This window comes from Trachurus trachurus (assembly GCF_905171665.1).
Source record: "Trachurus trachurus genome assembly, chromosome: 9".
Classification (NCBI taxonomy): domain Eukaryota; kingdom Metazoa; phylum Chordata; class Actinopteri; order Carangiformes; family Carangidae; genus Trachurus; species Trachurus trachurus.
In genome coordinates this window covers 31,608,892-31,620,279 of record NC_139895.1, presented here as the reverse complement: position 1 = coordinate 31,620,279, position 11,388 = coordinate 31,608,892, and the positions used below count along the sequence as shown (strand labels likewise).

General features: G+C 46.3%; 1 protein-coding gene across 1 annotated transcript; it reads right to left on the bottom strand.

Moving 5' to 3' along the window:
- Nucleotides 1-828: 828 nt before the first annotated feature.
- On the bottom strand, nucleotides 829-3,017 carry LOC310991854 (zinc finger BED domain-containing protein 5-like; the record flags this gene model as incomplete). The annotated part of the gene is made up of 2 exons (XM_083979785.1): nucleotides 1,743-3,017; nucleotides 829-1,305 (listed from the first exon to the last, which is right to left on the bottom strand). The coding sequence occupies exons 1-2, from the start codon at nucleotides 2,946-2,948 to the stop codon at nucleotides 829-831; spliced, it is 1,683 nt and encodes a 560-aa protein (XP_083835911.1). The 5' UTR covers nucleotides 2,949-3,017.
- Nucleotides 3,018-11,388: the final 8,371 nt, after the last annotated feature.

The following is an 11,388-nucleotide window of genomic DNA, read 5'->3' as shown; positions in this document are numbered from 1 at the left end:
ACAGTTTGTTAAGACCAGACCAGAGGACTTCAATTGACATCGGGTTTTGTATGATGAGAGAAGCCATTCGTTTGCTTTAAAGTCCCTGTTTTTATTGGATTGGAGTTGTATTTATGCCCCCCAAAACATGGTGTGCTGCTGAGCAAATCTGACCATTTTATAGGAAATTAAAGCATGGATTTTAATTTGAACATTGCCCCCAAAATGTATGTTTTTGACACATATAGTAGGCCATGTTTGTATATTACTCAACACTATGTCTGGAGAAACTGCAAACAACATGGAAATGTTATTTTTGTTGTAATGGGACCCTGAGCTCTTGAATTGCTAGGAACTTTCTGAAAAGAGCTGTGAGATAGAATTAAAGTCAAACTGGTGTTTCTACTGAGAGAAAGGCCACACAGCCTTTGAGGATGATGAATGAATTGCATATTAAGTCTGAATATAAGTGGTTAACGTTTATATCACTTCACAATATCACAACATTTGAAAATAACCTCAGGTGTATTAAGCAACATGGAACTTGGGAAGAAAAATACCACCACAGCAGAATTTGTTGAAGAGTAGTTTTAGTAGGGCAGGCCAATGTATAGAGATGCCAACAACACGCACACTTCACGTGAACAACATGAATGAACCAATAGAAAATCAGAAATGGCTTGTGCATTAATTAATGGGCTCTAGGCTAATCAAACATTTGAAACCCAACGGTCATTGCCTGAGGACTGAGACGCTGACTTGAACCAAGGGAAAAAGAAGAAGAAAAAAACACATGTATTTTAAAGAAGGGAACTATACAGGACTAGTGCTTTATTTACTGAAAGCAACCTAGTGAGAGCCCTGTGCTTGGTGGGCCGCTGCCAGCTTTTTTACGTCTGGACACTGGGATGTTAACTTCAGTCTGAGCACGCCAGAGCTGACCAGGTTCAGACGGTTGCGGTACTTCGTCTGCATGTGGAGCGCTTGGCTGAATCCCTGCTCGACCAGATACAACGTGGGGAAAGCGAGGAGCAGGAGGTGGACCCTCTCCCACAACGGGGGAAAACGCTGGCCTTGCGTTACCCACATGGCACGCCAACCAGAGGCCCGGAACGATGCCTTTGCCTCTTCATCGCATTGGAGGTCAATGAGGCTCTCCTGGATTTCGGGCTCGCAGCTGACAGCATCTGCTTGCCATGGCTCCATCACCCAGCCAGGCACATCTAACTGCTCAAGATCCCTGAATCGAGTCGCCATGTCGGCCTTGACTGCCTTCAAGTGGTCAGTGTAGACGAGCAGGTGACTCTCCGTCAGCTCATCCAACGCCTGAACAAGCACAGTAAAACTAGTATTATTTTGTAGCCCACGCCTATTTCATTTTATCATGAGAGCAGAGATAAAAACGTAGTCTAAAGGCCTGTTCATACTCATGGTCAGGGCATTTCATAGGTTAGGCTAGTTCAGGAGAAACTCATGCGCCCCGCATACTGCAGTACACGTATCGCGCGCGAAGGGAATCCCCCTGAGGGAATCCCCTTCGCGGAGATAGCAAATTCTTTTTGATTGAGGAGGAGAACAACACGTTTGAAGCGGCGGAGGAGGATTTATTGATAGCTTATTATGCGCGATTGCGGAGAAGATGGAAAGAAAGAGGCAACGGAGCTGGCATGTCCGACCTCTATGAAATGCCTAATATTTCCACATTCTGACCAATCACACATTTCTTTCTTGCGTAGTATGAACAGGCCTTAATTCAAACCCACCTTGGCCAACTGTGGAAAGTGAATTAATTGTCGCCTTCCCAGGTTTTGCTGATAGAGCTCCAGCTTTGCAAGGAAGCTGCAGATGGTGGCCTTGGACTGGACCAGCGTGATCCCATCCCCCTGGAGCTTCATTGTGACCTCATTCATTTTCCCGAAGAAGTCGGACAGGTAGAAAATGTCAAGGCGGCAGGACCACAGCTTGGCCTTCAAGGCTGCGTCTGCCTGTCCGAGGAATTCAATGACTGAAGGGAAAAGCTCGCACAGCCTGGCCAAGCAGTTGCCCTTAGACAGCCAGCGCACCTCTGTGTGGAACAGCAGGCGCTTAAATGCCTCATCATTTTCCCCACACAGCTGTCTGAAGAGCCGATCATTAAGTGCATGGGCTTTTATTTTGTTGATCGCCTTGACTGCGACATCCAGGGACTGATGGAGTGACGGGGACATTTTTTTGGCCACCAAGTTGTGACGGTGCAGTACGCAGTGCACTGTCAACACCTGGGGGACCTGCTGCTTGAGTAGGGTGGCGAATCCCCGGTATCTGCCGACCATAGCTGGCGCTCCATCCGTGGCACAGGCCATGATGTTTGTCACCGGGATGTCCCTCTGCCGCAGGAACTCTGTCAGGGCGGCGAAGATGGTTTCCCCTCGCGTGTCTGTGGCCAGGTATTCCCCGAACAGGAAATCCTCAAGCAGATCCCTCCCGGACACATAACGGACATAGGCCATCAGGAGAACTTTGTTGTCGGCCGTGGTGGTCTCATCCAGCTGGACACTAAAGCGACAGCCACGCAACGTAGCACACAGCTGTTGCTCAGTGTCCATGGACATCTCCCGTACGCGCCGGGCCACACTGTCGTTGCTGAGCGGGATGGACTTGGTGACTGGTGCAGGGTCGCGCTGCATGACGGTGGAGATCGCCTCCTTTATTGCGGGAATAACTAGAGACTTCCCTACAGTGAACGGTAAGCCGGCCTTTGCAATCAGTAGAGCTATATTATAAGACGCCACCAACCCGCTCTCTGTTTGGTTGATGCTCCGAGCGAACATGGTGTTGATCGTAGGGCGCCTTGAATGCTGATCCCTCAGTGACTGGAAGTAGGCCGAGTCTTTCGATGCCTTGTCAGGATGTTTTTTTGACAGATGCTCCTGTAATCGCGACGGCTTCATGGCCTCATTCGAGAAAACCTGCTCACATAGCAGGCACATCGGCAGATGTACATTCGTCGGTGATGGAATAAATCCATAATTTATGTAATTTGAATTGTACTGCCGGCACTTCTTATTTTCCGCCATTTTTGATTGTAATGTGTTTATGGATTGTGATTAGATGTGATTACGTATTCGTACTTGTGTACATTTTCATTGGTTATTGAAGTGTTAGCCCGCCATTTGATAGGCTGGAGGTGATAGCTGTCAAAAGTAGCCATTTTTCTGACTGATTTATTGCCCGATGTCGCCGTGTATCTCGCTTTTGGAGAAGTTCCGCTTCTTTCCCCGCCCTCCGCCCGTTGTCTTCGTTGTCACTTTGTTGTCACTTTGTAGCTGCTCCACAGAGCGCACATGGCTACTTAATATGCACGTGCTGACCATATATGGTTGTGTCTAGGCGTTCCGGGGGTGGAGTAAGAGGTGTGTTCACGTGTGCACCATTCTTGGGTCCTGTGGGATTTATCAAAGAGAAATTGCGGAGAGTTGTGCGTACGCACAGTTTGATAGATCTGAAAAAGGTGTAAATATTTTGGTTGTACGCCATTTTCGTCTTTTCGCCGTACGCAAAAATTTAGTAGCAGTTTTACACCCTTTTTGATAAATGAGGCCCCTGATCTGTGCCAGTTGAGAGGAAAAAATCAGAATTGGGCCACTTGAACCATGTAGTGTACAGAGGCCTAGAAGTGGAAAAGTCTGTCTTCTCCCTCCCTTGTTTGCTCCACCTTTTAGAGAACCTGTGCTCAAACAGGCCAGTTGTAGTCATCTCCCTTCTTGACTACCTCTGGTAGTGGAAACCCTCGAATCCTCCCATGGGTAGGTGAGCTCTGCTCTCCGAAATTGCTCTGGGTAAACAGACAAGGGTACAGGCCAAAGCCCCAAAGGGGGTCATCCCTATGTTCCCACAGCCCTATGTTCCCACAGCCCTATGTTCCCACATTTCTAACTTTTGTTGTCACTGAAAATTAGGCCCTATGTTCCCACAGCCCTTTGGTCCCACCATTGGTTGGGTTTAGGCAATGAAGAAAAGAGTTGGTTAAGTTTAGTAAAAAAGACCCGGTAGAGCCTAGACAGGCCAGATAGATAGAGTCCAGATAGGTAGAGAGAGTCCAGTGGGAACATAGGGCCTAATTTTGAGGAAAACCTTAGAACTGTGGGAACATAGGGCCGTGGGAACATAGGGCTGTGGGAACATAGGGCTGTGGGAACATAGGCACGCTCCCCAGGCAAAGCACGGCAGATGCTGTGTTGTTGTCGACTGCATCAACGTGCACCCAAGTCTGTTTAAAATGCACGCCGTAGTGCAATTACGCACGTGTCAAGTGTGACCCGATCCATCAAAATGAGTCACAGTGACCCAAATTTCAAAGTTGAGATTTTGGTATCAATGGAAAGATTAGAAAATAAGCTTAAATGATACCCTAGTCAAAGTCATACATTTGATGGTTTTCGAGATGTGGCCATTTGAATTACGATCTTTCACTCTCTTATTCCGTTCTAAAATCTGAGAAAATTGCAGTTAAAGTTTTTGCCAGTGACTCTGGCATCTGTTCCTGTATCACGTGATTACATGCACCCTATACGGTCCCTTGTTGTCATAGAGGCACCATTCAATGGCCCTCGGAAAGCAGGGAATCTCATAATTGAGATGCTTTTTACAGCTCGTCTCTATCATAAACGGTTCAGAAGTTGTCATGTTTTGTTGGCATTTTGTAAAACATGTGCAAGCGTGTACGTTCGGTTTAGCATCGTTGCTACGTTCTGTTTAGCATCGATGCTACGCTCTGTTAGCATCGATGCTACGCTCTGTTAGCGTCAATGCTACTCGGTTTAGCATCTGTTTCTGTACCCGTCCCTTCCTGTCATAGAGGCACCATTCAATGACCGTCGGAAAGCGGAGAATCCTGTGATTCAGATGCAGTTTACAGCTCGTCTCTATCATGAACGGTTCAGGAGATATTTCATGTTTTGCACCGAAGCAACACTCATTTTCAGAGGGTTTAAGTCGCAAGTCAACTTTAATCATCATTTACGTGCCTTTTCTCAATTATCTGGACTGTTAAACTTTGGGAGATTGTTTTTGAATGTCATTGCTTTGAAATTAGGGTAAAAAAATGTTTTTGATTTTCTTTTCTTTTTTAAGTATATTTTTTGGGCTTTTATTGCCTTTAATTGATAGTGCAGTCCAGAGCGATAGATATAACAGAGTGGCGACACTCCCATAGGACTCCGTTGTAAAAAATGGCGGGCCGACTTCCGGGTCATGGAGCCCTCAATAGTTCCAAACATTCCTCCCGCGGCGCTGGACCACGTCTGTTTCTATGGCGGCACAGCAAGAAACTACTGAGCTACGTTGATGAAATACCGACCAATTTTAAGTTATAAAGTGGTAATAATCTTTCCCAAGTACAGTGACCATGTTGACTTAACAAAATAAAAATTATTAGACTGATCGGTTCATTGAAAAACATTGATTTATGTAACTGTGGTGATTTCAGTCCGTAGCCCAGAGGCAGCCCTGCTCACTTTTCATTCACACAAACTAATGCCACTGCCACAGTTGTTAAATTTCATCAATAAAACCAACACTAATCTCCAAAAAAGAATTTAACCAGCCAGCAGTAAACCTCTAAAAGCATGCGGATACGTTACTTGGCTCGTTTCCTCCTCCGGGAGGAGGACGGTCGGCCCCGCCGGCAGATCAGCTCAGCAGAGCGGCTGCTGCTGCTGTGACAGCCGCTGCCCCTGGTCCCCGGTCGGGGCTCACACAGACTCTGCACTTCTCCCAGGACAGACATCGGTGCAAGTTCCTAACAAACGCTATGAACTGACCACAGACTCTGGATTAAACGGTGACTTTCTTACATGAAAAAAATATTAAAACTGTGACGTGTTGACAGCGCTAAAGCCAGATTTTGGCAGCTTTACTGCTATGGCTCGGTTGCCGCGAAATGGCGATATCGATGCTAATTTCTGTTAGCCCGTCTATGAGGTTTTGCATTATACGTTAGCATTAAGCTAACGGGCTTTATGTTTAGTTGTGATACTGGCTGTGTGTGTTTTGAACGTTGTTTCAAACTGTGTGGGTTTGATTGAACGTCTTTGATGCTTAAATATAATTCCCGTTTAATATATTGCTTTACTCCTCTTCTTGTGCCATTTTTACTGTAGGGCAGGCTAATCTTCACTTTAGAGTGACAAATAAAACCTTGAAGCAAGAAGATTTTGCCTTTTGTTTGAAAACTGACATTGATGTACATACAGTAATTCAGTAACAGTTGTAAATATACCTTTGTACGGTTTATTTTTTAATATTTACCGTCCAAAAGCAAGCTCAGTGCTGTCTGTCCCATAGAAGAACATGGCAGCGGCAGCCTCGTTTGGAACTATTGGGAGCTACATGAACCACGTGACCGCGCTGGCGGCGACATCAAAGGTTGTCGCCACTCTGTTATATCTATCGCTCTGGTGCAGTCGAGAGAGACAGGAAACGGGGAGGCAGAGAGTGGGGGAATGACACGCAGGAAAGGGCCGTCCGACGCGGGACTCAAACCGGGGCCGCCTGCACCGAGGACTGAGCCTCAACATGGGGCGGCAGCTCTACCCAGTGAGCTAAACGCCGCCCCGATGTTTTTGATTTTCTATGGGTTTTCCACGTTAGCAGCTGATTATCTAAAAATAGAACGTTGCGACATCCGACTCATTTTGATAGAACGGGTCACAAGTGTGTTTGTATGTGATTACAGCCAACAGATGTATCCAAGTAGTAATCAAGCCCATTTATGCATATAAACCCACCATGGTAGGCACACTCAAGAGAAAATGGAAAAAGCAGGTAGCAAGCGGAGCAGGCGGTCACCCTCATTTACCGCGGAGGAGATGGCCCTCTTGGTCGATGAGGTCTGGCAGCACCGAAAGGTTTTGGCAGGCCATTGCACTCCAGTCCCTGTCGCCTACAAGACTGGGTTGCTGTGAGGAAAAAAAGTGGCAGGAGTTCCAGAGCCAAACCAATAAAAAAGAGCGAGGGTGAGGCCGGTGAGGGCCGCATGACGTCTGTCCGACTTCCCATATCTCCGACCCTACATTTCAGTAGAATAACTGTAGAATAACTCGGATTAATGGGTAGTCGGAGAAATGAGCAGTTGGACTTTTGGGCGGTCGGACTGACGTATGTTCCCCCCTGGTGAGACGACCCTCACTCCTGACGAGGAAAAAGCCCTGTCAAACATTGGGAAGACAGCCTCTGAAGGCAATGATGAGGGAATTGATGTCCTGGAGGACGAGGGGCTCTCGGAACGCAGCGCAGACGAGGAGGAGCCAACTGGGAGTGAGACGCACGTCCCCAGTCGATGACCAACCATCAGGGCCTGGGTTCTGCATGCGGGGAGGCTTCACAAGGCAGCCATCAATAACTACCTGCACCTGCAGCGAGATGCTGGTGGGCCTCGAGAGGGAGAAGCTGACAGTGCTGTGGGGGATAGAGGGCCAGCTGGAGAGACTTAGGCCGAATTCCGATTCTCCCCTTAGCCCTAGCCCTTGGCCTTAACCCTTCGTTTTGCGCGTTCACGTGAAGTGGTAGGGGTGTCCCAATTCTGGTTCAGACGAGGGTTAGGGGGAAGTGGTAGGGCTATCTCGCCCTCGAAACGGAGATTTTTCAGGGGCACACTACGGACAGAGGGCTATGGCAAGTTTCCCAGAATGCATCTTGCGGCAACCGGCAGCTGTTTTAGTTGAATTTGAATTTGAATTTATTGGTTTAAATATGCAGAGACAATGCACATTAATAAACATGCCGGTTTAGCCACGTTGGCTAATTTTCAACCATAGTCTCTGGGGCAGGTGACTTGAGCACTACAATAATTAAAAATGCATTAAAAAATAAACAAACACAAAACAGTACTATGCCTACTTATAAAGTACAGTATACAATACAATATATTACAGTGCATACAATAAAATACCTTCATTACAGTTTCAGAACAGATGGTCACATACTTGACCGTCTCTCAACCATAGTTTTAAATTTCTTTTAAAAGAAAGATAAGTGTCATACTCCCTGAGCTGCACTGGAAGAGTATTCCAGGTGTGAGTAGCTCTCACCGAGAAGGCTGCCTGACCAAAAGCAGTCCTTCTTTTTGGAACTACACAGTCCCCTCTGCTGACAGACCTAGTCTGTCAGTGGATGTTTTCTGTGTAATAAAAGTACCAAGGGGGGGGAGGAGCCAAGCCATGTAGGATCTTATAAGTGAGACAGGCATCTTTGAATTTAACGAAGTTGTCCCAGCTCAGTAGATTGTAATTTGAAATGCTGTGACAATGATAAGTATTTTCTCACTGTAGCGCTGTTATTACGTCATTTTGTTAAGTTTTAATATTTTTTCATGCGAGAAAGTAGCTGTTTAGATCCCCAATGTGCGGTCGGTTTATCCACATGAGGCTGTTTAGACGTTTGCTCCGATGTTTTTCGGAGAAGTGAAGCTCCACGTTGGAGCCTCCACCTGATGAAATGTAACAATTGTCGCATTAATTTGTTTGAATTAAAAGTGAAGCTTCATGTGTTTTGGACACAGCAGCAGCACTGCCTGGGGGATCTGTAGCCTATACAGAAATCACCACATTTACATCAATAAATAAATGTTTTACAATGAACCGATCAGTCTTCATTAAATTTTATTTTATTAAGTTAACGTGGTTCTGAATAGAGGATTTGTGGCAAAAACTCGTCACGTCTGCTTATGTGAAAGCCAGCAGAGACGACTGATGACGTATTGTTGAAGTGGTGTCCCAATTCGTAGGGGTTGACTTTCAACCCTACTCCTTGTAGCTCCGTTTCAAGGGCAAGGGTTAAGGGCTAGGGGTAGGGGTAGGGATGAAAAATAGAATCGGAATTGGGCCTTACTGCCCTCCAGGAGGAGATGGTGCATATTAAAGCAGAACTATGCAGGTCGGCCGGAAATAGCTTGCTCCTTCGTTGGTTTCTCTTTTTTTCCCTCTCCGGGGCTCCCCCACAGTTCTGGGAGGCACATGTCACTGTCGTAAAAAAAAGAAAAGAAAACTCGCCGCCACCACCCCCTCCACCCCCTACACGTGCTTGTGTTTACTGCTGAAGGTAGAGAGCGGTGTTTGCTAAGCCCTGCTAACACGGAGCTAACGCTAACACGGAGCTAATGCTAACACGGCGCTAATGCTAATACGGCCACACACAGTCAAAGACACAAAGACACAGACATACACACACATGAATAAAGGTTCCAAAACGCGAAGGCGTGTGTGTGTGTGTCATGATGTTACATTATCTTATAAAAGATCAATGGTGTGTGTGTGTCCGTGTTAGCATTAGCTCCGTGTTAGCCACAAGCCAAACTTCTAAACATTTCATGTTTCCATGGTTTCCTCCGACTTTCCGAACTCAAACCAATCACGATTCATGACATGCATAACGTCATCTGCGTTCTTATCTCGTACTGCCGTAAGGCAGTTTCTCGCGATAGTTCTATCCATTGATGAGATTTGGGACACCGAGACGGAGGACTGATCTTGCAAGTGCGGTTTTCAGCCAGTGGGGGGGGGGTGGGCGCATTGGCCTAGACCCCATTCACCTCATAACAGGTCACTCAACCATCACAGTGACTCTGAGCCACAATAATTACAGCCGAAATCCTGCATAGTTCTGCTTTAAATGCAAAAAGTTGGAGGTGCAGTGGAGACAGTTGGCACTTGCCAAGGCGCAGTTCAACCGTCCCTCCATCTCCGTCCCAATAATTCTTCCGTACGATTCAGGTAGGGGACATGCGCAATGTATCCTGTTCAATTTCACTAATCAATCTCCCTTCATTGCAGGTGATGTGGATGCACAAGACATGTGACGAGAGCAGTGCCACCTCCTTATTTTATTTTTGTTTCAATAAACTACTTTGGTTTCCTTTTCAACCATTTGTTGTGTGGATCACTGTACATTAAAGAGTGTCAAATCTAGCAACATAAAGTCCCAGGCAATTTATATCGTTTGATTTATTCCTAAGAGTAGATTCATGACATGTGCGTAATGTGCGTCCTGACGCACGTGCTTATCCTCTCACTAGTAGCAGTGGGTTGTTAGCCACCACAGCTAAACCCCTATGAACGTAGCTTACGTACCAACACACAAAAAGAACCGTTCATAACTGACCATTCACATCTTGTTGTATCCATCACTCTCCAACTTGTTGGGGAGCTTCTTCTGGCTCTGGTCACTGGTTCAAACAAACGTTAAACTTTTCCCGCTTGCTGTGTCTCCCAGGATTCCTGGGCAATTTGCATTTAAAGGGGCAGGCACTGAAACCGGCCAATCTGTACAGGGCTGTTTTGAGAGGATGAAGAGTACTGTGATGTTTGATCCTTAGTGTATTTTAACCAAAGCATGTCACATACATGTCTTTAAGACACCTGGGGACTATTTTAATTTGTGGAAAAGGGGCATAATATGGGATCTTTAAATAATATTGTTAATATGATGTTAAAGGGATAGTTCAACATTTTGGCAAATTGGCCCATTGCCATAATCGCTATAGTCATAGCAGTAGGTTCATTACCTTTAATTGTAGGTGTAAGCTATTTTCAGTACGGCGGAGCGCAGCAGCTGGCTGCTCAGAGCTACGCTATGGAGGCTAATGGAATTTCTTGGTTTCCCTCATTAAACTCATCAAATTCAACATCCCAAAACTCCACAGCGCTTTTGTAGACAAGTTGTGAGCTGCACAACCACCACGCTATGAGATAATGACGGAACGATACGAAACGGAGCCGTTTTCGAGGTAAATACAGGGTAAATACGGAGACTGCTTGCTGAAAAACTGTCCCTGAACGCAACGCGCATCAGCGGTTTTGTATGAATTTACCTCGAAAACGGCTCCGTTTCGTATCGTTCCGTCATTATCTCATAGCGTGGTGGTTGTGCAGCTCACAACTTGTCTACAAAAGCGCTGTGGAGTTTTGGGATTTTGTATTTGATGAGTTTGATGAGGGAAACCAAGAAATTCCCTTAGCCTCCATAGCGTAGCTCTGAGCAGCCTGCTGCTGCGCTCCGCTGTACTAAAAATAGCTTACACCTACAATTAAAGGTAACGAACCTACTGCTATGACTATAGCAATTATGGCAATGGGCCAATTTGCCAAAATGTTGAACTATCCCTTTAAAGGATGGGTCTGGAGTTCTGTGTCCAAAAATAAACACTAGACTTATACAAATGAAATCATCATCATCATCACCTATGGGCTTCTGGTCCTGTGTGGCGGGGGCTGTGTCTGCAGCGCCCCCTCCCCCTGCCTGTATTTTGGTCTTTTGCTGTGTTTTGTTATGCACGTGGACGTTTCTGGGTGGAGAGGGAGAGAGTCGCGAGAGAGTCTGTGTTTTCTCTCCAGCCCGCTCCAGCCAATGACAGAGCTCAGGTGAAGCTACGTG